This window comes from Mustela nivalis, assembly GCF_964662115.1.
Source record: "Mustela nivalis genome assembly, chromosome: 2".
NCBI lineage: Eukaryota > Metazoa > Chordata > Mammalia > Carnivora > Mustelidae > Mustela > Mustela nivalis.
This window is the reverse complement of record NC_139021.1, coordinates 159,210,754-159,236,582: the sequence shown is the minus strand read 5'-3', so window position 1 is coordinate 159,236,582 and position 25,829 is coordinate 159,210,754. Positions and strand designations below refer to the sequence as shown.

The window sequence follows — 25,829 nt, the reverse complement described above, 5'->3', positions numbered from 1 at the left end:
ACTACCTGAAGGACATGGGTAAGGCAGTTGATATCTTTGGGTAGGAAACCCATTACCTTGATCTTTCTGCATTCTTATTCAAGGCAGTTGGGCACAAGAGGCAGTGAAGATCATAAAGCTGAGATAATAGCAGTTTTGGTGGACACTTTTTCTCTGTCTTGTTAGTGACACCTCTGTCTTTCTGCTTCTCAGGAGGAGAAAGCAAATGCTAGTAATTTACTGTTGTCAGAAGAGAAAAGAGAGAAGCACAGGTATTAAGTCTGTCCTTGTATGAAAGATTTTCAGAATCTGAAAGATAAAAAAGCTTGAACAAAGTCAGTGTTTCATGTTAAATCATTGAGTTCTCCTGCTGTTGCAGCAAATCATTCTCTGAGTTCTGTTTTGTGTGGTGGTGAGCCTATAATTTCTTTTGTGTTTCATCATATTTTAGGTGGGTGTCATTGGTTACCTGGAGGATCAGATCATGTCTCTACACACTGAAATCATGGAGCTGCAGAAGAGCCCTTATGGAAGACGTCAGGGAGACTTAATGGAATCTCTGTAAGTAAGGAAGTCTTGTGTTGCTGGTATGGATGTCTGTAATTTTTTGTCTCAGGTGGTACTTTCTGCATGTATCTGGCAGAGTAAGCCTGTATTTTTCTTTTCCATAAATTTTCTTTCTCCAAATATATTGCCATAATTTTATTTATTTATTTATTTATCTATTTATTTATATTTATTTTAAAGATTTTATTTATTGATTTGACACAGAGAGAGACAGCAAGAGGGGGAATGCAAGCAGGGGAAGTGGGAGAGGGAGAAGCAGGCTTTCCGCAGAGCAGGGAGCCCAGCGTAGGTCTTGATTCCAGGATTCTAGTATCATGACCTGATCTGAGGGCAGACTCTTAATAACTGAGCCATCCAAGTGCCCCATTGCCATAATATTTTAAAAGGAAGTTTTTCTTAGTCACAGAAATTTTGGAAATAACTTCAGGGATGACCTTTGCTTTTTTTTTTTTTTTTTTAAGATTTTATTTATTTGATAGAGATCACAAGTAGGCAGAGAAGCAGGCAGAGGTGGGAGGGGGAAGCAGGCTCCCTGCTGAGCAGAGAGCCTGATGTGGGGCTCGATCCCAGGACCCTGGGATCATGACCTGAGCCGAAGGCAGAGGCTTTAACCCACTGAGCCACCCAGGTACCTCGACCTTTGCTTTTTTTTTTTTTTTTTTAAAGAATTTATTTATTTATTTGACAGACAGAGATCACAAGTAGGCAGAGAGACATGCAGAGAAAGAGGAGGAAGCAGGCTCCCCCCTGAGCAGAGAGCCTGATACGGGGCTCGATCCCAGGACCCTGGGATCATGACCTGAGCCGAAGGCAGTGGCTTAACCCACTGAGCCACCCAGGTGCCCCCGACCTTTGCTTTTTTAATCAAAGCATCATTTCATTTGAGTGTTATCAGGTTTTCAAGTATTCTAAGTTATAAACTGTTGCCCTACTTACCATAGTTCTAGCCCAAGTTATTGTCCGTTAAATGCCCTAAATGAGGTTAACTTCCTAAGTGTCTGGATAGAAATTTGAAAATTTTATCCTAATCACAGGCCTTCATTTTTGCCCATTTAAGTGTTTCTGATGCAGAGATGTTGTATATGTGATTGTGGATCATAGAGATGTGAAGTATCTCTTCATTAATTTATTATTTATTTATTATGTATTAGTTTTTAAAATTTTTATGAAAATATTTTACTTTTAAGTAATTTCTACCTCCCACTGTGGGGCTTGAACTCATGACACCAAGATCAAGAGCCTCATGCTTTACTGACTGAGCCAGCCAGGTGCACCTAAACTTTGCATTTTTAGATCTTGCTTATTACCCAGTGAAATGCTGTGTAAAATGTTTGTTGGCAATATATATTTGCTTTAAAATGGGTTTATACTCTATTCAAATAATATTGTTCATTTCAAGTTGTTGATTATTAGTCATTGAGTTATCTTCACTTTTGCAAGCATGTTTTCTCTTTCGTAGGGAACAACGTGCCATTGATCTGTATAAGCAGTTAAAGCACAGACCTTCAGGTAAGACACTTAATCACTGTACACAAAGGCATTTTAGGAAACCATCACAAACTTAACAATTCCAGGGGATTGGATTTTTAAAAAAGCTGCAGAATAAATTCCAGTTTTGGTATTGCCATTGAGCTGCTTTTGGTAAAACAGCTTTTAAGTTGGTGAGAATTTGAGAGATTAGGAAGGCAAAGTAACAAGAAAATTGAGATAGAAAACTTCCTAAAGGGAAGTGAAAGGAAGGAATGAAAGAGAAAAAAGGAACTCAAAGAAAGGAAAGAGGAAGCAAGAAAATGTGAGGAAAGATGCAAAAAATAAGTGCTGCTTAACATTAGAGAAGTTGAAAAGAATTTGGTACAATGAGTACAGGTGTGGAGTAATTAGAGGGAAGGCCCATGTTCTAGGCCAAAGCAGCATACCTTGAAAGTGATGCCTTCATCTGCATCTGGTTACTGCTTATTTCATTGGCAAAACAATTCCTGTCGAACGTGCGCTGAATACAGAACATGGAATAAAGAACATGGTCTGTTGCCAAGAGCATTGGAGCTTGGATTCTTGACTGGGCAGCTTACTGACCAAGTACCTAATTTTCTTTCTTTTCTTTTTTTTAAGATTATTTATTTATTTATTTGACAGACAGAGATCTCAAGTAGGCAGAGAGACAGGCAGAGAGAGAGGAAGGGAAGCAGGCTCCTTGCTGAGCAGAGAGCCCAATGTGGGGCTCGATCCCGGGACGCTGGCCTCATGACCTGAGCCAAAGGCAGAGGGTTTAACCCACTGAGCCACCTAGGCACCCCTCTAATTTTCTTGTATCTAATTTTCCTCTTCTGTAAAATGGGGCTGAAACCTCGGTTTCCTAATTCAGTGAGTGTGTGTAGCAATGTATTTGGGAGGTGTTTTGTGAAAATGCCTTGAGAAGTATAAAGTATTATATATCTGTGAGATACTATCCTCTGTTACAAATCGATTTGTTCTGACGGGTTATAGAAGAAATAAAAGGCTAAGCCTGTGTCTTAATTTGCTATATGTACCTAAATTACCAATAAATAAGTAAAACAAAAGACATGTTTTATACTTTAAGATTTACAAACGTGCAAGTTAATATCCATCCATATGAAATTCCATCTTAACAAATAATGTGATCTCCTCTACATTGGTTTTTATTGGAGAGGAATTCATTCAGTTTATTCCTGTAGACATTTATGAGGTATATATATAAGATAGGCACCCAGTGCTGCCTGGGGTCAGGGATGGTCAGAGGAGGTTATTGCAGGAGATGACATCTGAGATAAGCCTTAAAGGGTAAGTAGTAGGGAAAGGAGCTGGGTTCTTGGATGTACAAGTATAGTGAGTAAAGACACATATGTGTAACACTTAGCATGATTGAGGAAATGAAGTGACTGGGTTGTAGATTTTCAGGGGAGAGGCTGGATCGGATGTGACTGGATCATAAAGGATCTGGTCTGTTATGGTAAAGAGTTCGGATTTCATCATGATAGCAAAGAGAAACTTGAACACGTTTTAAGCAGGGGAATGGCATGACCAGATGAGCATTTCAGAAGTATGGCTTTGGTAACATTGCACATAGTGTGGCTAGACTGAAGACAGGCATTGGTTATGAGGCTGTTGAAATAATCATAACTCAGTATAGGGTGGGCCACGAGCTAAGGCAGAGAGCCTGAACTGTGGAGACCGGGTGAGAGGAAGGTAAAGGCAAGAGAGACACTTAGGAGGTAGAACTGATGGTGTTGGGTGATAGATTGAATTTGGATGGCTGGAGCTGGAGTAGGGATGCCTCCCAAGATTCTGGCTGTGGCAGCTGGGTGCATAGTCAGTAGGACCACTCACCATAAAGGCAAGTGTAGAAAGGATGGCAGACCTGATGGAAAAAGAAGATGAATTCATTTTTGTACATGTTGATGTTAGTGGGATATTAAAGTAGAGATGTCTAATAAGCAGTATTATATATATATGTATATATATATGTATGTGTACATAAGTACACATATACATATATGTACATATGTATATGGAATTAGTAGAAAAGTTGGGGCTAGATATTTAGCTATTTGAGAATGATCAACCATAGGACTAAAGTGACCATCTTGAAAAAGTCAGTTGGGTAAGGAAGCCAAAGATGGAATCCCAAAGAATACCAACATTCAGGAAATGCCTAGAAGCAGAAGAGCTGCCCGAGAAGATTGGGAAATGACCAATATATAGAAGGAATGATATGATAGGAACAGGACAGAGAGAGTGTCAAGAAGAAAGTGATCAGTGGGGTGAAATGCTGCAGAGATGTGGGTAATAAAAATGTGATGTAAAAATGCATTCAACTTAGCAGTTTGGACATCATTGTTGATCTTGGAAAAATATGGCCTTTGGGAACAGAACTCAGATTATGGGAGGCTGAGGGAGGAATGAGACACGAAGAAATAGAGAAGTCAGTCTAGACCAGCAATTCCCAAATCGTGGTTCATGCACCTCAGAGGACTGATGAGGACAAAACTACTTTCATAACGCTAAGACATTTGCCTTTTTCACTATGTTGACATTTTCACTGATGCTGTGAAAAGCATTGGTAGGTAAACAGCTTATACCTCACTTAGCATGGATCATGGCACTAGTACCAAATTATATAAGTAGTCATACTTTTCACCATTATGCAATCACAGTTAAAAAAAAAAATAAGGTCATTTAAGTATGTACTTGATAAGTAGTAAGAATTCTACTTAAATCTCAACCTTTGGGTACATGTCTTTTCAGTATTCTGTGTGATGAAAGGAGAAGTGCCCCTAGAGCATTTCTGCTCCATACTGAAGTCTACTGTTTTTCTCAGGAAAGCCACTGTGGCAGGTGTCTTCTCAGAAGTTAATGAAGCATGACTGTCATTTTAAGGGAAAAAAACAACGTTAGTTGGCAATATTAAAATTCCATATTTCAAGCAAAAAAATAAAATTTAGGAAAACTTGTATCCATCAACTGAAATTTGTCAGCTTTTCAGTACCTAAACTATTTTTGATGAGACCAGTGGTGATATTAAAAAACTTGCAAAAAATGTAAAACAAGGCTAGTTTTCTCACTAACAGATTTTGGAAAATAGTTATTTTTAATAAAAATATGTTTCACAGGTAAAGAGTTTTTTGTTATTTTTAAGTAAATAAGTAAATATTTTTAAACTTCTCAGTTTAATTCCCAAAAAACACCTTCGGGTTCTTAAGAATTTTCGAGTGTACAGCGGTCCTGAGACCAGTAAGTTTTAGAACTGCTTATTTAGGCTGTTCTTTTCAGAAGCTTTGCTGTTAAGGAAAGAAGAGGTGAGGAGCCAAGAGAGATTCCGGGAGGTCAGTCTTCAGAAGGTAGACTTGAGCATATTTAAGTGCTTGGGCCCAAAAGCCTGTGGAAAGGGAGGTCCCTAAACAAGCTTGAGAGGCTGATTCACTTAGGCTTGCTTCCACTGATATTACAGGGATTGGCAGTACAGATACTGACAGTTCTGTGGGTGTAGGGGTTGGAAGGTGGGGATCTTACTGTCTTGTGGCCACCCATCCTGAAGTAAGAAGTGGAGTTAACTGTTAACAGAAGAGGTAACGGGATTAACAGAGGAAGTGATGACTACCTAGATTTAAAGAGTATGCTAAAGATTTTTAAAAGCTGGTGTATGCAGTGGAAGATGTTGCTGATCCAGAACATTTATTAAGAATCCAGAGCAGAGGGGTGCCTGGGTGGCTCAGTTGGTTAAGTGACCACCTTCAGCTCAGGTCATGATCCTGGAGTGCCAGGATCGAGTTCTGCATCAGGCTCCCTCCTCAGTGGGGAGTCTTGCTTTTCTCTCAGTCCCTCTTCCCTCTCATTCTCTTTCTCAAGTAAATAAATAAAATCTTTTTTTTTTTTTAAAGATTTTATTTATTTATTTGACAGAGAGAGATCACAAGTAAGCAGAGAGGCAGGCAGAGAGAGAGGGGAGGAAGCAGGCTCCCTGCTGAGCAGAGAGCCCGATGCGGGACTCGATCCCAGCACCCTGAGATCATGACCTGAGCCGAAGGCAGTGGCTTAACCCACTGAGCCACCCAGGCGCCCCAATAAATAAAATCTTTAAAAAAAAAAAAAAAAAAGAATCCAGAGCAGAGTGAAGACCTGTGAATTAGTAGTGATGACAGAGGAAATGGTAGTGTAATTTTTTTATTGGTGGTGGTTAGTGGCTTACCTGCAGAAACTGACGGAGCGGATGGTTAGACTGATCCAGGCTTAGGATTTTGCTCTTAGAAGACAAAAAAGTTCAAGGTATTGACAGAAAGTGATATAAGTAATAGAAGTTATGGTTAGAATTAAATAATTGAAACTTAAGATTTTAATAGAGCAAGTCTAATTCTTTTTTCCCTTCAATCAGTAATACTCCTAGTCTTCTGGCCAGTGAATTGGGTATTGCAGATAAAGAGATAGAAAATTCCATCCATTGGGTCCGTCATATTAACTTCCTGTAGTCAGTGATAGCATTTGTTTGACTTGTTGTTGTTGTTACTATTGTTGGATTTTAAGGATTTTAAGTAATCTCTACACCCAGTGTGGAGCTCAAATTCATAAAACCGAGGACAGTCGCACATTCCACCGACTGAGCCAGGCAGGCACCCCTGGATTATTTTTATAAAAACTTTGCAGTAGCTCTGTCAGCATACTAGCATGTCATAGAGCCTAGAAATAAATTTGCTATCTGGGTAGCTTCTTTGAACTGATCATTATCTTGAGTGACAAATTAGTTGTAATAAGAAGTTTCATCTATGGTTGGAGCTTATGTAATCATATTTGATACATGGTTTCTGATGTCTCTTCTAGCTTAGAGTTGACTTGAGACTCTTGTTAAGCTAAAAATGGTGAAAAACAACTTTCTTCATTTTTGTATGCTGGAGGTCTGAGGTCTCTGACCATCTAAACAAGCTAACTATATGGGGAAGCTTTTCTGGTCTGTGGGATTTAGGAAGGAGTGCTGTTGGGAGAGGAGCCTGTTTGGAACCTCTGTAGTTCAGTGTTAGTAAGGGAGAGACAAAGTGGGACATGTGTAGGGAATAAATTTGGGCTATGAGGGAGAGGTCTTTGCAGTGATAACAAAGGATCCTGAACTTTCTAAAAACCTTTTGGGATTCCCCTTTCATAGTAAAATGTGGGTAATAATAGTAGCCATCTCACAGGACTCCTATGAGGGTTCAGTGAGAAGTGTTAAGTATGCAATAGCAAATAATATTTTTGCATTGAGATTAATTATTGTCCAAGGAAATAACCAACATGATCTATGAGCAGTCTTCTAGTTTTAAAAACTTGAATACCACTTTCTGAAATATAACAATGCTTTTTTGTTTTTGTTTGTTTGAGAGAGAGGGAGATAGCACAGCCTGGACAAAGGGAAAGGGAGAGAGAGAGTGTGGAGCCTGACATAGGGCTCAGTGTCATGACCCTGAGATCATGACCTAAGCGAAATCACCGACTGAGCCACCCAGGCACCCTGGTTTTTTTGGTTGTTGTTGTTGTTTTGTTTTTTAATTGAGTTTCGTCTCCTATAAACTGTAGAGCTCACTCACGGTTTCCACACAGCCATCCTCTTTGAGGACATTTGTCATCTTCCAGTTTACATTATCATACTGTCCTCAGACTGAACTTTCAGCACATGCAGGTCCTTTTATTAGTGCATCAGATTTGCCTTACATTGTCAGTTTTTTTTTTTTTTTTCAAAGTTTTCATGGGCTGTAAACAGATGGATAAACATAAAATCCCAAGCAACCTAGATGGGGGAAGGGCCTCCTTCTTTTGAACCAGTGAAAGTTTGATGAATTGTCCTATTTTTTTTGTTCATTTTTTTTTTAAAATATTTTATTTATTTGACAGAGAAACAGAGAGAGAGAGAAAGAGATCATGCACAAGTAGAAGGAGTGGCAGAGAAAGAGAGGGAGAAGCAGGTTCCTAGCTGAGTAGGGAGCCCAGTGTGGGGCTTGATCCCAGGACTTGGAATTATGACATGAGCTGAAGGCAGATGCTTTATTGACTGAGCCACCCAGTCACCCCTGTTCTGCTGTTTTTAAATAAATGATGTAAGTCATCCAAGGGAAATTGATCTTTCAGCCAGAAAGCTGCATATGTATCTGGGATTTGGGTTAATATGGGTTAAAGATGGGTAAACCTATTCTTCTCAAAACAGGCAACTAAGTTCTGTGAAGATAACAGTGATAAATTTAAATATGCATTATACACAGACAAACATGATTTGTTTTTAGATATATAATTGTTCATACATTATATAATCTTAAATTTTTAATCCAGTTTTAAATTTAAATGGAGATGCTTATTAATTAAAACTACTTCCAGGTTTTTAGGAATTTTTTTATTTAGAGGCTAATGTATTTATTCAGAAGACAAGTTATACCCACTCACTGAGATCTTTTGTAGATCAATACTACAGCGACAGCACGGAAATGGTGAAGATCATTGTGCATACTGTTCAGAGTCAAGACCGGGTTCTCAAGGAGCTGTTTGGTCACCTGAGGTAGAAAAGTTCTTTTATTTCCTATGGAAAAGCCAGGGTACTTTTATCATTTTCCTTTCAAAGAGTAATATTCCTTTTTGGTAAATATACTAGACCTAGGAAGATACCTGGCAGTTCTTTGGGTGGTTTGACCCCAGTTGTGTCTCATTTGTGTACATCACTGCGGACATCAGTCACTAAATCTGGTGCTGATTGTGGTTCATTTTTCCAGCTGGGTGTGGGAGTATGGTGTACAGTCTTGGGGGGGGTGTATAATTATCTGACGCTGATTTCATCTCTCCAGCAAGTTATTGGGCTGTAAACAGAAGATTATTGATCTACTGCCTAAGGTGGAAATGGCCCTTAGTAACATCAAAGAAGCTGACAATACTGTCATGTTTATGCAGGGAAAGAGACAGAAAGAAATATGGCATCTCCTTAAAATTGCCTGTGTAAGTGACTTTTAATGAATTACTATTTTTTTCAATTAGGAGATTTTATTTATTTGACAGAGAAAGAAAGCATGAGCAGGGGGAGTGGCAGAGGGAGAGGGAGAAGCAGGCTCCCCACTGAGCAGGGAGCCCCACAAAGCACTTAATCCTAGGACCGGGATCACGACCTGAGCTGAAGGCAGATGCTTAACTGACTGAGCCACCCATTCGCCCCAACTTTTAATGAATTATTTAATGTGACATTGATTTGCTGGTATTCCCTGGAAAAGGGATTCGCATGACCTAGGTCCTTTTAAAGATGTGTGCATTCTGTGTTAGTTTGATGCTCATGTTCTTTGCTTGGTGTTTCACTAGCAATTCAGATGCAGGACTTCCTGATCATCCTTCATTATTTCTCTCCTCTCTAGTCTCGTGTTTATCCACTCCTTCCAGCCCTAGACCACTGTGGTATCCCATCCCAATTTGGGGGTAGAGGTGCTTGACGAGTTAATGAAACTAACTCCTTGTTCAGTGGAATGTGAAGGGCAGATACATTTTGTTTTAGTCATGAAAGGGGTCCAGGAGAGGACAGTTGTACAGAAATCCTTACATAAAGATGGGGATAGTTTTGTATAGAAATACTCTGGTTGTGTATATGAGAAGTAGTAGAAGTGTAAATCTTAGGAATATTGTAGGAATTGTATGAATCAATGGTGATGCTTGCCTGTAATCTTTTTATTTACTTTTTTCCCCTTTAGACACAGAGTTCTGCCCGGTCCCTTGTAGTATCTAGTCTAGAAGGTGCAGTAACCCCTCAGGCATCAGCATGGCTTCCCCCAGCTTCAACAGAACGTGAACATCCTCTGTCATGTGTGGTAACTCCTCAAGATGGGTGGGTTCACTTTGCAACAATAGATAGTTGTTTTCAAGAGTAGTGGTAGGAATGAGGTAGAGTAGAGCGTAGTGGTTAAGACATAGTCTTTGGTGCCTTATAGACCAGGGTTGAATCCTGACTGTCCCTTCATAATAACCTTGTGCAAATTAACTTGATTCTTTTAATGTTCACATTTCCTCACCTGTTAAATGGGAACGGCTGTGAAAATTCAATTAGATGTTGTATGTGAAGTGCTTGGGAAGTAAATATCAACAAATGTTTTTTATTTAGCTAAATCACCTAATCCTAGTTCTGAGTTCTTTCTCAACTATTTCTTCCATAACCATTTATCTCAGAAATTATGCTCTTTTGCATTTATCATTTTAGTGTCCTTTACCATCACCCCTCTAATGAATTATTGAGTTTATTCTACTCATTTTATAACTTAGTATCTCTAAAAGCAGACTTTTTTCAATGCCTTAATTCAGTTTTGCAAAGAACTCAAGTTTGAAGCTTTATATTTTCCTTTATTAATTCCTACTCTCCTGCTAAAAGCTGAATGACTATCCATTTCTGTTTTCTCAGCATAAGATGTGCTGTATCCAGAGCCAGTGGCTCTGTGCTAGTTTGTGTATTGTCACTTTTTTCACAACTCATGGAGACCTCTGCAGCAGCACCAGCATTACCTAGAAGCTCTGCCCATAATTAGTTTTGCATGTGCAGCATCAGCCATGTACATCATTGCTCAGGAGGTCATGCAGCTGCACATTCTATACTCTACTTTTATGAGAGAAACACACATGGCAGGAAGGAAAGCTGATATCAGGTTTGTTTTTTTTTGTTTGTTTTTTGTTTTTTTTTAAAGAAAGCAAGTTGTAAGGTATATCTTGGGATCATTTGAGATTTGGCCCAATGTAATACAGCCACAGATACAGCACAGGCTGTAATTCAATTGACTTTAGGAAATATTCCACTAATTGGAGTTGAAGCAAATACAATTCAATACATTACTGACCTTTTTGCTTTTATTAAAGGCATTTAGGTTTGTTAGGGGATGCTAATGGTTGCAAATGTCATCTCTATACAGGTAATTTCTAATTTGAGGTTGTGGTTGTTAGCAAAAGCATGTCATATAGAAATTTTAAATATGTTTTCCAGTAGGAATACATTATGAAGTAAAAAATTGATTTCAATGATAATGTACTTAACCACCAAGGATTAGAATCTGTTGACCTCAATTTTTCCATCTTTTGAATATGAGCTAAATTAGAATTTAGTTCTGAGCTTATAGTGGCTACCATCCATGGCCTAGTGAGGTAGAAACAGAGGATTGGAAAAAGGTAAAGGATAGAGGCCATAAGGCAGAAGGAAGTGGGGAAGGTGGAAACCAGAATCAGGATTTCCTTCAAATATAAACTTCCAGGGATACTTGTTGGTTCTGGGCAGCTCCCCTGTGATGCAATTTTCTTCTGCTGTCCTCAGGAATCAGCTTGCTTGTTTTCTTTTTCATGGCTATCATCTATAGTTTCCAACCAGAGTTTTTACCTTCCCTCATCTTTGCAGACCAGATTGTACTTTTTTATCTTCACCCCTGCATTTCTGTCTCTGAAGTAAACATACTGATGTTGTTACTACTTAGAAGGAAAGAGAAATAGTCCAGAAACAAAGAGATTTTTCATGTCTCTGTGCTACAGTTATCTCCCCTACCTCCCAGCAAGCATTTTCAGAGGGGGAAATGTATGTACATGCCACTTACATTTCAGAGGAAAGTGAGTTTGTACTTCCAGTGGACTTCTTATCATTTGAGCTGGGTAGAGGCAATAGTTTGGCGTAACAAGTAGGACTCTGCCTCTGGGTGGGAGGGAAGAGGAAACTTGAAGACCCTAGGAATCAGCTGCACGGGGGTGCTGGCTTGCAGCGCTGTGGGAAGGGCAGTGATCATTCTGACCCTGAAGACCAGAAGATAAGAGTAAATTCATTTGTCCCTTTGCTGCATTTGAAAAAGTTTTGTTTTTTCATCATACAGGGAGACTATAGCACAAATGATAGAAGAAAATTTGAACTGTCTTGGCCATTTAAGCACTATTATTCATGAAGCAAATGAGGAACAGGGCAGTAGAATAATGGTAAGTTGTATATGGTATGGGTGTTTTAGGTTTGTTGGGTACAAAGGTTTTTAACTTTCCGTGCTAGTCTCGTCTGGCATTTGGGATGCATATGGGGAAGAGAAGAACTCAAGAAAGACAAAGAACATTTGAGTTATATCCTCGACCTCAAATTCCTATCGTTTCTTACTCATGGATATACTGGGATTATGTCATCGATAGTCTTCAACAGTAGCGTATTTGGTCAAATTAAATGAAGAGTGAACTTTTTTTGCAGTGTGACCACTGAAATTGAATGGTTTGTACTTTTTTGGTTCAGTAATCAATTTTCTCCAATAAGATGGGACAGGATTTGTACTGTAATTCAAATCTAGTAACTACTGTATGCAAAATGAATGTTAATACAGTTGTAATTAATAGAAGTATTAAGATTTGGTTACTGTCAATTACTGATTTGTTAAAACTTGGAGAAACCACAATAAAATGTTTACTGAATTAACTTTACTACAGTTAGTCTCAAGGTCAACTGTTTGAATTTCCTTTCACAAATTATTTACTTCAAATATTTATGAAAACTCTTTGAAATATTTTATTAATCACCAGGAAAGAAGGTAAAACTAAACTTTCTAATTGTAACTTATACTTTCGATTTTTCAACTTTTGATTATAAAATGTCCAAACACACAGAAAACTTGCAAAAAGTAACACCCCTAAACCTACTGCTTATAGTCAACATCTAACTGTAACTTTTTCATGCCTGATTTTAGAATCTTGATTGGAGTTGGTTAACAGAATGACTTGCTACTTATTCACTGCCCCCCAACATATGGAAGTTGTTGGTGCACGTGTTGGAAATTTGCTTTTCTCCCATGAAATCATTCTTCAGACACCAGCATTGAAGAAATGGCTATGAACAGAAAATATGCATGGTTTTACAAGCACAATACTTTGACTTTAGGAAGTTCCAAGGTCTGAACAGATAGAATTTTATGTCAGTGACCTTGTTTAAATGGTAGCTACTTAAGCACATCATGGCAATCCATTTGTCTTTAAACGTGATACAACAGCTAACTGACTAAAAACAACTTTTATTATTTAACTTTTGGCCATAAGACCAAAAGTAATATCTATGTGGAAAACAAAACTTTAACTAATGTATGTGTTCTAAGTAAAAGTTGTTTGCCCGTTTCTGTGAAAGAGTCTCCTCTCAAGACTATACTGTACCTCCTTGTGTTGCATTCAGAAATGCTCTTCCTGGCAACATAAGGAGTTGGCTTAACCCAACTGCACATTTGATAGTATCCCTTTCCTAGAGAAGGACTTATGTATCTGTACCTTTAATACCAGTTGATTCTCACAAATCTCATTAAATGTGCTATGTGTATATGTATTTAAGATGTACATTTAATAATATCAAGAAGATGCCTATTAATTTATAATGTGTTTAAAGACTGTTATTTTTTCACTTGTAAAAATGGGTCGTTTAATGAATTTTTCAAGTCTTGTACAAATTTATAAAGATCTGCACTCCCTTATCTGTAGTTCCAAAAATCTAAAAAGCTCTGAAAGCAAGGTCTTTCAAAAGCTTGGTAACAAACTCATTTGCTTCCAAATCTAACCTGAATTGACAATCTACTTCTCCCATTTAGTGTGAATATTCATTTTGCTGTGGAAATATTAACATATTTGATTACTGGGGGGGTGTGGGGCTGCTACAGACCGTGCTGGGTGTTTATGTAGTACGGTTTATGCACTGAATTACCTTTGTAAAATCTGAAAATTTCATAATTCTGAAACATCTTGCCCTAAGGGTTTCAGATAAAGGACTGTGGATCTGCCATCTGTTAAATAATTTAGAAGGTATTATGTGTTTTTTTAAAAAATGTGAAATGCTTTTATATTCTAGATACTTTTTTCCACTTTGTGTATTAAATGATTTTTAAAATTACTTTTGGAATGAATCTCTATTCATTATAATCAGATTATGATAGAATGTTTGAATATGGTTTAGGAAACGGTTCCGTGAAACGGAACTGGAGCACAGTATAACTTAATGGGCCTTGGGATTTAAATAGGACTTAACAGTATAACTTAATTCCTTAGGAATTAAATAGGACTTAACAGTAAAAACAGCATTGGGCAGCTTATTTTAATATAGCCTTTTCTCTTGAGATGTCCTATCACCACTTTCCATGTCTAAAAACCATGCTCATATCTTGCTCTACAAACTGAGGTCTTAGTCACCCCACCCCCATTTTGCTAGTAGTGTCATTTTCCATCATGGAAATCCAGTTTGAAATCTTGGGGCTGTCTCCTCCTAACTTTTTAGTTATCTGGTACTGTTGTTTCTCTAAATATGGAAACTCTGTCAACTATTTCATTTTTAAAGATTTTATTTATTTGACAGAGACAGCGAGAGAGGGAACACTAGCAGGGGAGTGGGAGAAGCAGGCCTCCTGCTTAGGCAGTCTGTCTCTTGCTTCTCTAGTTCTAGAAGGTTTTAATCAACAAAACACATATTGGGTACCTGTTGCTTGGAAGACTGAGCTAGAGGGCAAGATTAGAAACAGTTAACAAAGGCAGTACATGAATGCTTATCTGGGAGTCTGAACATTATAAACCATCCAAACATTGAAATAATTGTTTAAAGAATTTACTGTTTAGATGACTGCATATTTTCTAAATATCACTGTAATAACTGATGAAAGATCTGCTGTAGGGTGTGGCTGGGGTGATATGGGCAGGTACTATTGAGTCAGAACAGGTTATAGTGAGAGATCACCTAAGACTTGTTTCTGTACTCCTGCTTTTTATTGGGCCACACCTCTTCAGAGTTAAATGGCAATTGTGAATATACATTTCATTCTGTAATTCCAGCAGCATTTGAAAAATGAAGAAAATCCATCCAGAAATTGAGCTGGAATAAGTTGTTTTTTGTTCGTCTTAACTTTCTGGAAGTAAGATAGCTAAGTTTTGCTAATATCATTTATCTGGAACAGACAAGGTCTCAGATAATTGTAGGTAATAAAAGTCCTATGAACAATACAGGTAAGTGCATTTATTGAAGGGAGAGGGCAGAGTGGTCTGGGAGGGCTTGCTGAAATCCTATTTAGGACTTCCCATTTCCACAGATACTACCTTAGAAACCTTGGGCCTGCATTTCCTAACTACTTGGCTTCTCTGCTTCCAACCTGTTTCCACTCTAAGCTATTTTGCAGACTCACCAGCCTGAAGGTACTGTTTTCCCATACTTCCCTGCTCAAGGTTACAGAGTCCTGCCATGCCCCCCCTTGTCCAGCTGTGGTTGCACCAGCCTTTCAAGGTTTACAGGATTACCGCCCAACCTACTCTAAATACACTGCCTTTATTTCTCTTGTATTTATCTATCTCATTCCCATCTCTGCTCTTTAACTTTGTCCATTTATGTCTTGGATTACTGCCCAACCTACTCTAAATACACTGCCTTTATTTCCCTTGTATTTATCTATCTCATTCCCATCTCTGCTCTTTAACTTTGTCCATTTATGTCTTGGTAATGTATGCACAAAATCTGTAACTTAACTGAAGACTCAGGTTAAAAAGTCTGTTCTCTAGTCATCCAGCTCCCTCTCTCTACAGAAAACATGCATGCAAGCCTTTTAGAGTCTGGGCCTGGCGTAGCCTATTCGGTTCCTTTCCAATACATGGGCTTCAAGGAAGTTGCAATGCTTTTTGAGCCTACCTGGAGGCCCTCCGTCCCAACACCCCCCCCCCCCCCACACACACACACTTTTACGTGCTTAACTCATTCTGTTCCTATTTGGGATGACCTTTATGAAGCCCTCACTGGATCAACATTATGGCACGTTAATCGGTGCTCAGAAAAATACCCGACAACTGAGCGACGTGGTCAAATTGAGCATTTTTCTCTTCTGAACTTCCACAATACTTTTCTTGCAATAGATCTATTGCTCCTGAATTCGCACAGGATCCGTGCCTGAAGCACGGTATAAACAAACAGCTACCACGCTGAGAGTGCAGAAGTGGGTTTCTGCACAGGAACAAACTGACCAGTCCCTCGTCCCAGGCGCCATCTCCTTTTCTCTACATCCCGGCCTACTCCAGGCGGTCGATCTCCCTTCTCTCCCTGAGCAGGAAAACAGCACTGCGCAGACATAAGCACGCGTACCTCCGAAGGCGGGCGGCCGGAAGAATTTTGTCCCGCGCGCTCCCCGTCTTCTAGTGGCGCGGTGAGCCTTGCGTCGGCGTGCGTGGCTGCGCAGCCGCAGTGCCGGGCGAGTGGGCGGGGCCGGCTGCTGGCGGCGGTTGGAGCGGCCCGGGAGGTGGCTGCACGTGCGGGCGGGGGCGATGCGTCACTGATCCTTGAGGCGCGGCCTTAGGGTCGGCCTCCCTGTGGAGTCTGCGGCTGGCCCCTTCCCAGTTAGTTTCCTCCGCCGGGTTTGGGTGGGTGGGAAGGTGGGGGAGCGCCCGTTGAGAGAGGGGTATGTCAGAACGCTCACCTGGTCGGGGCGGCCCACGGCCCGCTTGTGGCTGAGGGGTTCGCTAAGGGGGAAGTAGGCTGTTTGAGGAGGGGAGAATGCGAGACAAGGGCCACAGGACTCTCCGGCTCGGCCTGCGGAAGGACGGCAGCTCTCCCGAGGGAGGGTGGAAACTGGAGGGGGTGGGCCTGTCACTCAGGGGCTTGGGGATCCTTTCCGCCCTCATTTAGGAGGAACAAGGATGAATATGACTCAAGCCCGAGTTCTGGTGGCCGCAGTGGTGAGTCTGGTGGTTGTCCTTCTCTACGCCTCCATCCACAAGATTGAGGAAGGACACCTGGCTGTGTACTACAGGTGAGCGGCGTGTGCAGTCAGCTCAGGTCTAAAGTAGGTATTGAAAGGAGACTCCCCTTAGACTGAGTCTACGAAGTTGTACTCTCTTGCTGCATCGGGGAACTCTTCCAGTCTTAGGAAGTCGTTTTCGTTCTAGCCCTGGAGGAATGTGGGGGCCGAGCACTCTGTAGGTATTGATTCTGGTGCTCTGTGCATTTTGTGCAGACGTTAAGACGTCCTCCAGAGAAGTCTTCCTAGTAGACTGCAAACTCAATTACTTGTGGGAAAAACGAAGAAGGAAGAAAGGGCAGTAGTCACTCCACTGTAACTGAAGAGGATAAATCATTGTTCCATTCCATACCGCTGTACAGGCTTTTAGTTTGTAGTTAGAGATGTCATTTAGAAACTCTGGTCCTGTTTGTGGTTGTTCCTTAGACTTTTTTTTTTTTCCCCTCTAATAGTGGAAGTAGTGACCGGTTTTGGCTTAGGAGGCCACGATGACCATTGCAATTGTTATATTCCTGGACCTTGAGAGACAAATATAGCATTGATGGGCCACCCTTCTCCCACCTTACCCTTTCTTTTCAAGTTGAGGGAAGGAATAATATGGGATTTGTTGCTCTCTAGGTGAGACGGAATAGTTTTTCCTTCAGCATAGTTCCAAACAGTTCCTTTTGATGTAGACAGGACATTTTGGAGAAATTCCGTTTATAATGTATTTGAAAGAGCTTCAACTTCCTACTTGTTTTTGTTATCCTCCAAAACTGATATTTCTACTTTCACATCCATCCTGAATCTTAGAAAGGGTCTTCCCTGTGAAGTGCTAGTTTCAAATACAATTTTAATGATAGGTCTTAGCAGATGGAGATCTAGCATAACAAATGACAGATTAGTCTGTATTTCCACCTAGTTCAGCATTGTCTTTCTGACAGTAAAACCGAGGACAGAACATTTCAAGGTAAAGCTCTCAAAAGAATTAGGGATGGACCTCAGTTCATCTTTTCTTAGTTATTTGTTATGAATTCTTTGAGACTTATTTATGTTTTTCAAGATAAGAAAGTAAGTCCTATAAATTTATTATTCACTATGTAAAATAGGACTTCTTTTTTATACTTGCCCCCGAAATTCCTCCTTTGTGGAATTTTTAAGATGTACTTTCATATTTCTCACATTCCAGAATCTGGTGAACAAGTCCACAGTTATATACTACTGTTTAGTATATATACTACTGTTTCAGAAGTTTGTGTACTATCTGCTGCTGATTTTTCCAGGACTTGGGAAAATCCAGTGTATTTAATCTCTTATAATTTAAATCTAGGCTCCGTGCTAGTGAGAGTTTCATTATGAATACTTAAATCCTCCAGATTTATCCCCTAGTCTTATCCCCTAACCCTTCATCTTTCCATGCTAAGTTTTTGTTATTTTTAATAGAGACTTTAGTCCTCCACTATTTTAATATAGGCAGGTAGAGTAAGAGTCTTGAACGTCAGAAATTTTCTCATTCTTTGAAACTTTGTGTTATCTTCTTTATTGAACCTGGTGTAAATGTATTCAGTTTTTATTTGGTTTGTGTTGTGTACAATTAAATTACAGCAGCTGAGAGCCAGAATTAGAATTTTCTTTTTCACAATTAGTTCTCAGAAGCTTAAAGACCAAGGAGAATCCTTTGTACGTGAGGGCAGTGCTGGAGACCCAGAGGTATCGTTGTTGGAGCTTATGAAACAAGGTGTAACATTGGCAGTTTAATCTTTTTTCCACCTTTGCAAATACTTTAGGGACTGGTAGTTGTTCATAATAACTCATATTAGTAAGACCTTAGTACGTCAGTAGCATGAGTAAGAGTGAATGTTTATTATAGCACTTTAGATTTAAAAAGAGGATTTCTGTCTTTATAATCTTGTCAAATTGAAACATCTTTTTGCAGGGGAGGAGCTTTACTAACTAGCCCCAGTGGACCAGGCTATCATATCATGTTGCCTTTCATTACTACGTTCAGATCTGTGCAGGTGAGTGATTCCTAGGGAAGCCCCCACACTGGATAGACAGGTGTGACAGGAACAGTTAACCACATTTATGGGTGGGGTTGGGTTTCTTTATTGCTTACGCAAACAGTGGTATTTGCTTAAATACAGGAGTTACAAAGTTCAGAGTACAACTGTCACAGTACAAGTTACAATTTTGAACTACCTCACTCTCTTGAAGTATATTAGAAGCCAGGCAACTTGGAAGGACTAAGGGCTTTCCCCATCTATGTAGTGTTATACAGTGGGGGTTTTGTTCCTGCTGTCAAAATAAAAGCAGGACTTTGAAACACAACTAGAAATACAAACCGTTGATTACTTCATTTAAAATGATGTTTGGTTTCCACAGAAGCCGGTTCCTGGACTACTGTTAATATGGAAGATCTAAATTTTTATACACAGCTTTTCTGCCTCACATTTTTGTCTGGGACATTAAGTACAACTTTATGTGGAACCTTAGTGAATATTCTATGTTGACAGCATCCCAGAGTAATCGAAATAAGCGTCTGTTCATTGAAAACAGTACCTTGGCCTTGAGAGACACTTAGTAAATACCTTTTGATACAACAAGATGACAAAACAGGATTAGATCCTGACTGCTTTTGCAAGCTCAGTGTGGTCATAAATCTTTGGATTCAGAAGTTTGTGTACTATCTGCTGCTGATTTTTCCAGGACTTGGGAAAATCCAGTGTATTTAATCTCTTGTAATTTAAATCTAGGCTCCGTGCTAGTGAGAGTTTCATTATGAATACTTAAATCCTCCAGATTTCCTTCCAGTTCTCTTTTAGTTGGCTTTGGGCAAGAATTGTGTCTGTCAAAGTGAAATGTAGTTAGACATTTCCCTAGTCAGACTGATTTCCGTATTGTTTTCCCACGTTTATTTTTTCACTCTTGCCTTGGTTCATGTTGTCACGTCTTGTCTCGCTATGTCTCCCTTCATTACTGCTCTCCTACCGCAATCTTGCCAGCCTTTTAAAGTCTCATTGCAAATCCCTCTTCTAATCTATAGCTCCTAAAGTCTGTATGTTAAATTTTGGCTCTTGTCATGTTTTCTTTAATAATGTTGTTTATATTCTCTAGGTTTCTTTGTGTATTTTCTTTCCGCAAAGTCTCCCAACTTCTTGAAGGCAGGGGTTGTAACACATTTATATTTCTGAGCTTTCTGCTTGTGGTGAAAGTTGTTAAATTGAGTTGATTTCTTAGGAAGCAATGAGGTGTAGTGAATGTGAGGCCAGAAACCTGGAGACTTGGGTTCTGGCTCTGGCTCTGCCACTGACTGATTACATGACTTTGCAGAACGTTTAATCATTGTAAACCTAAGTTATTCCTCCATGAAAGAAGAGGTTTTAATTACATGACCTCACCAATAGCCCAAACAGTTGGTAATGATGTTATGAATGGCATGCTCAAACCCTTAGAGATGAAGAGCTTTTTAAAAATCTTGTTCAAAGCCAGGAAGATATGTTTCTGCCTTCTTGGAGCTTATTGAGTCATACTAATGGAGAGGTATATAAAAGAGATATAGACAATAAACATTAAAAACAGATTTAGAACTTAACAGCATGTGATAGACATATCCTGTGTGTGTGTGTGTGTGTGTGTGTGTATAAATATGTATATATATATTAAAAATAGTAACAAATTGTCATAAGACATGAAACTAGTAAAAAGATTTTAGTGTAAACTAATATACTTTATATCTACAAAATATTAAAGGCTAGAGCTAATGTGGCTAAATAGGAATGTTCTTTCTTTATACAAAACAATGACATTCTAGGAAAGAAATACATTAATAAAACTCTTAAGAAATTGTTCTTATAAGAATGAGACATAAATTTATTTTTAGGAATTTTTGGAACACATGATTACACAATCTGTGCAAACAAATGGCTTAAACTTGGCAGTTGAAAGGAATATATAAGTAGTATCTTGGAAAATGTGAGATCCTGCATATGATATTTTAAAAAAAAACCTATGCTTAGAGAAATATGAAAACTTTCACCCTTTAAAGCCTATATAACCAAAGGCTTACTTTTAAAATAAATATTTAGGGACCCTTGGGTGGCTCAGTTGGTTGGACGACTGCCTTCGGCTCAGGTCATGATCCCGGAGTCCCGGGATCGAGTCCTGCATCGGGCTCTCAGCTCCATGGGGAGGCTGCCTCTCCCTCTGACTTGACTTTCGCCTTGCTCATGCTCTCTCTCACTGTCTCTCTCTCAAATAAATAAATAAAATCTTTTAAAAAATAAATAAAATAAAATAAAATAAATATTTATATTGGGAAGATAATTTTGGGGATGATAGAAAAGAACTCTAAAATTACTTAAAGATAGGATATTAAGTAGAGGATTTAACATTTGAACTCTTCGCTAGTTCTTGCTAGTTCTTGGCTAAGTGACATCCTCTAGGTTGAATAGGAATGTATATTAAATATACTGATACGGTATATGGAAATTGAATTTGATTAATATTTTGAAGGAAATAAATTGAACTCATCTCTTCATCAACTCCCCTTCCTCTGTCTAGAACCTGTCATTAATATTTACCATCCCCCTAATCTCTCAACCCTAGAGTTATCTTCTTTTCTTTTCCCTCATGGAATGTTATGGTAACTACTTAACTGCATCCTTCCTTTTACTTTCCCTGAACTGACAGCCTTCAATTTCCATGGCCTTTTACTAAATTAATCTAAATAAATTAATACTTTAGCATCCCAACTTTTTTTCTTGCCTCCAGATAAGATGGATAATGAGAACCATATCACATGGATGTGCAGGAATTAAGGGAAAAAATTTTTTTGAAAGGTCCATTTTGTGACACAGTGTAAGATGGACTAGGGAGAGCCCAAGCCCCCCAGCAAACATCCTGGCCCCCCTGTCTAATACCACATTCTTTTATCAGAATTTGCCCTCCTCTGTATTGTCTGTTTTTCTCCAGGCAAGCCAGCTCACTTCCTGTCATCTGTACATGCAGTTTGACATCAACTTTGTATATTTACTAGGATAGATCCTTTTTTTTTTAAGTTTATAAAGCTTTATTAAACATTTCAAACAGTTGTGTAATAAACACACCAAAAATAAAAGCTGCAGAATAACAGTCCAGATGTTCTACATGTGTGGCCTCATGAAGCCATTTCCTAGATGAACTGTCTCCAGTTCTGTCCTCTGCCTGACCTGCCTCTCTTCCTCAGGCATGGGAAAGATGGATGGTTTAGACTGGAAGGAAAACCAGTTGGTCCCCAATGGGCAGGGACCAGGAGAAAGTCTCATTTGCCAATACTTGTTGCCAAAGTGCAGAAAAAGCAAAAAGCAGTTGTGGCTCAGTTGGTTAAGCCTCTGTCTTTGGCTCAGGTCATTATCTCAGGGTCCTGGGATTGAGCCCCATACCAGCCTCCCTGGAGAATTCTGCTTGTCCCCCTCTCCCTGCCTCCGCTCGTGTTCTCTCTCTGTCTGTCTCTTTCAAATAAAATACTTGAAAAAAGAAAAAAAAAACAAGTGACAGTCACAAAGTCTTCCTATGCATTCTTCATAATGTACAGTCTATATGTGTAGGCCTGAAGGAGCTCCTGGCGTGAAGGGTCATTGAACCTAAGATGTGTCTCTGCCTCATCTTTCTCATTTCTCCCCCTGTAGACCTGGCTTATAAATACTTCACTGCAGAGAGCTTTCCAAACTATTATTTTACTCTTTATCACTTAACCTAACAATTTAGCTCATACTCTTGTTATTTTATACTCATTATAGATTGTTTTATGTGGGTTTTTATTTCCTATGTTGGATTGTGAGCTTTTTAGAAACAAGGACCATGTTTCCTTTTTTGTTTATATTCCATAAAGTAAGATTTTGCTGTATTCTAATAAAGTTTCAGTGTGTCCAGAATATGCAGTGGAATCCATCCCGATACAATCAGAATGAGAGACGAAAAGGTAAACCAGAAAGGAACTAAAAGCCAGACCCCAAAATAGCTCAGAGCATAAGTCCTAATGGTAGTATCCTTGTGGGTAAGCCATGTAATTTCCAGTCTCAGGCCAGCTCTGTGAAAATATGGAACTCTGAAAGACTGAACATTGAAACTTTCAGATTGAACATTGAAAATTTCCAAGTGTACTTTTTTTTCTTTGCCTCAGCTCCCACCCCCAGTCAACCTCTCTACTCTAGGTTTTACAGGTGCATTTTGATTGGAACATCAGTTATAAAATATTTTGTCTTGTTTTTCACGTCTACTAGGATACAAAAGGAAACTACTCTGATAGCTAATCTTTGGGGACTGAAATTGTAATGGAGCTCTTCTGTACTGACCTCTTAGCAGTTCTCTGGAGGTTTTCCTCTGGGACTGGTAGTTCTTTGATGATATGTGTCCTGAGTATTCATTAAGTATTTTTTTTCCCAGACAACACTACAAACTGATGAAGTTAAAAACGTGCCTTGTGGAACAAGGTAAGCTTTCTCCTTGCTTACCAACCTGCCTTTAGTTCAGGATAGAGTTTCTGTTCATAAACTCTGGTTACTTAAACATCTTTCAGATAGACATGATAGTAACCAAGGGAGATTTCTTTTCTGAGCATTCTTTGAGTAAAGCTCTGTCTCTGAGCTTTCCATTTTGGAAGCTACATGGGTCTTAAGAAAAGTAGTTTCAGAGCTGGCAGACCTAACTTTATGTATCAGCAGTGCTACATGTGCTTTGTTGACTTTGTTTTTTTAAGACTTTAGTTTTTAGAGCACTTACGGGTTCGTGCTAAGCAAAAGGACAAAGTTCCCATATATTCTTTGTCCCCATACATGTGTTTATTGACTTTGTTAAGTTTAGTTTCCTTGTTTGTAAAAATCAGGTAATGAGACCTGTCTTGAAGAGTTACTGTGAGGATTAAGATTAGTATTCGTAAAGTGCCTAACCCAGCACTTGACTAAGAATAGGTACTCAATAACAAACAGTTTGAATGAAACCATCTCACCTTCTTGTCATGTATAGTACTAAATGCCACCTAACAAAGATTTTTTTTTTTTTAAAAGATTTTATTTATTTACTTATTTCAGAGATAGTGAGTGAGCAAGGGGAGGAGTAGAGAGAAAGGGAGAGAGAATCTCAAGCAGACTCCATGCTGAGCGCAGACACCAATGCAAGGTTCTGTCCCACACCCCTGAGACCATGACCTGAGACTAAACCAAAAGTCAGACACTTAATCTACTGAGCCACCCAGACATCTCCTAAGTGCCATCTAATTCGAGTTTCTGGTTCAGTAGGTCTGGAATTAAGCTCAAGAATTTGCATTCCTAGGGCATCTGGATGGCTCAGTCAATTAAACGTCTTCCTTTGGCTTAGGTCATGATATCAGGGTCCTGGATTGTGTCACACGTAGGTCTCCCTGCTCAGTGGGGAGTCTGCTTCTCCCTTTCACTCTCCCTCATTGCTCTCTCTCTCTCTCTTTTTCTCAAATAAATAAGTAAAATCTTAAAAAAAAAAAAAAAAAAAGAAATAAGGCAAAAAGAATTTGCATCTCTAGCAGAAGTTTCTAGGTGATGCTCCTGCTGCTGGTCTGAGGACCTTACTTTGAAAGTCTCTGCTATGAAGAGTTTTAGGGGCAGAATGGCAAGCAAAGTTCAAGTTATTTCCAGAATATAATCAGTATGTTGAATTGTGGCAAAGGGAGAATGTAAAATTCAAGGTATTTTTTTAAATGCTCTATTTTAAATCACTAAGATATCAGTATTTACAGTTCTGTAAAAGAGGCTTGGACATCTCTGAAAGGACAGAATGGTTTTAAAAAGGGAGAATCTCCCTCTGTTTTAAGTTTACATATTTGATACTAAGTTCTCCCTAGGTATTTCTGTAACTCTCTTCTATGGAATCCCTTTAGAGAGGACTCAGAATTGGCAACTTACGGGATTTGGGGTAAATTTGATCTTCATGCTTCCCTTATTTTCTCAGATTTTTTTCTGTGAGCAGGTTATTAGCCTTTTATATCAGGAAAAATGTCACCATAACTTGTTAGGAAGACTTAGTTGTTTAGTTTCAAAATCTCTAACTTCATGTATCTTAAATTGAGATTCACATGTGCCTTAGGTCTGTGCTGATAGGCCAGGAAGTATAGAAAGTATTAATTAACAAGACCTGTCTTTCCAAAGTGTCAGTTTTACTTGAGGGTTTAGGAGGAAATTCTTTTTTTCATATTAGAGTAAATAAAGATTAAAAAGTAGATTAAAACTCTTCATGAATTACTCAGATAAGTCAGGAAACCAAGAAAAATGTCAGACCATGGCTGTTTTTCATACCTCTTGGGGAACCGTTTTACTTCGTTCTTTGACAGAAAAGTTTGAGAAGGGCACTGCTTTAGTTGTTGGCTTCAGTTAATAAAGGCAAAGTGCTAAGTAGCCCTAGGTTATAGGTTTAGTCTTCATGTGAGCTGTTTTGATTACAGCACTTACAGAGGTGAGCCCTGTGTGTAGGGACATCTGAGTGATAAGTGAGTTATGTCCTTAGATTTTCCTCTAAAATTTATGTCATGTGGGATATGTTTGATGATGTGGGAATTTGGGATTGTAATTTTATTTCGCTCACACTTTTTCCATTTCTTTGTTTTTAGTGGTGGGGTCATGATCTATATTGACCGAATAGAAGTGGTTAATATGTTGGCCCCTTGTGCAGGTATGTTACCCATATATTTCTGTTTTGGTTTTGTTTTTTGTTTTTAAGTAGGCTCCATGTCCAGTCTGGAGCTCAACATGGGGCTTGAACTCATGACTCTGAGATAAAGACCTGAGCTGAGATAAAGAACTGGATGCTTAACTGACTGAGCTACCCAGGTGCCCCTATTCTTTGGTTTTTATATTTATAATGAGAGTGTTTTAGGGAACCAGAAATAAAAATGAAATGAAAAGAGAAAAAAAAAAAGCTTATGGACGGTGAAGGAAATAAATCAACAGAACTAAAAGGCAACCTATGGAATGGGAGAAGATGTTTGCAAATAAAATATCCGATAAAGGGTTAGTCTCTAAAATTTGTAAAAACTTATCAAACCCAGGGCACCTAGGTGGC

At 39.0% G+C, this 25,829-nt stretch overlaps 2 protein-coding genes and 1 long non-coding RNA gene across 6 annotated transcripts in view; 2 read left to right on the top strand and 1 right to left on the bottom strand.

Moving 5' to 3' along the window:
- Positions 1-13,912, top strand: part of CHUK (component of inhibitor of nuclear factor kappa B kinase complex) — a 43,707-nt gene extending 29,795 nt beyond the window's left edge. Inside the window, exons 15-21 of one of the 3 annotated variants that reach the window (XM_082722273.1) lie at positions 431-540; positions 2,006-2,055; positions 8,479-8,575; positions 8,859-9,006; positions 9,744-9,860; positions 11,886-11,985; positions 12,732-13,912. In XM_082722273.1, the coding sequence (XP_082578399.1) occupies positions 431-540; positions 2,006-2,055; positions 8,479-8,575; positions 8,859-9,006; positions 9,744-9,860; positions 11,886-11,954 (591 nt within the window). In that variant the 3' untranslated portion in view covers positions 11,955-11,985; positions 12,732-13,912. Of the gene's footprint in view, positions 1-430; positions 541-2,005; positions 2,056-8,478; positions 8,576-8,858; positions 9,007-9,743; positions 9,878-11,885; positions 11,986-12,731 lie in introns of all 3 variants that reach the window. The other 2 variants (XM_082722272.1, XM_082722274.1) reach the window with 2 other exon arrangements.
- LOC309860327 lies at positions 12,530-16,228 on the bottom strand. Its single transcript, XR_014309313.1, has 2 exons — positions 16,015-16,228; positions 12,530-12,871 (listed from the first exon to the last, which is right to left on the bottom strand). It is a non-coding gene; the product is annotated as an uncharacterized lncRNA (long non-coding RNA).
- A 16-nt stretch (positions 16,229-16,244) lies between these two features.
- ERLIN1 (ER lipid raft associated 1) overlaps positions 16,245-25,829 on the top strand; it is a 39,888-nt gene continuing 30,303 nt past the window's right edge. Inside the window, exons 1-5 of one of the 2 annotated variants that reach the window (XM_082722286.1) lie at positions 16,245-16,383; positions 16,673-16,796; positions 18,700-18,781; positions 23,187-23,233; positions 25,378-25,439. In XM_082722286.1, coding sequence (XP_082578412.1) covers positions 16,684-16,796; positions 18,700-18,781; positions 23,187-23,233; positions 25,378-25,439 — 304 coding nt within the window. In that variant the 5' untranslated portion in view covers positions 16,245-16,383; positions 16,673-16,683. Of the gene's footprint in view, positions 16,384-16,653; positions 16,797-18,699; positions 18,782-23,186; positions 23,234-25,377; positions 25,440-25,829 lie in introns of those variants that run through there. The other variant, XM_082722285.1, reaches the window with a different exon arrangement.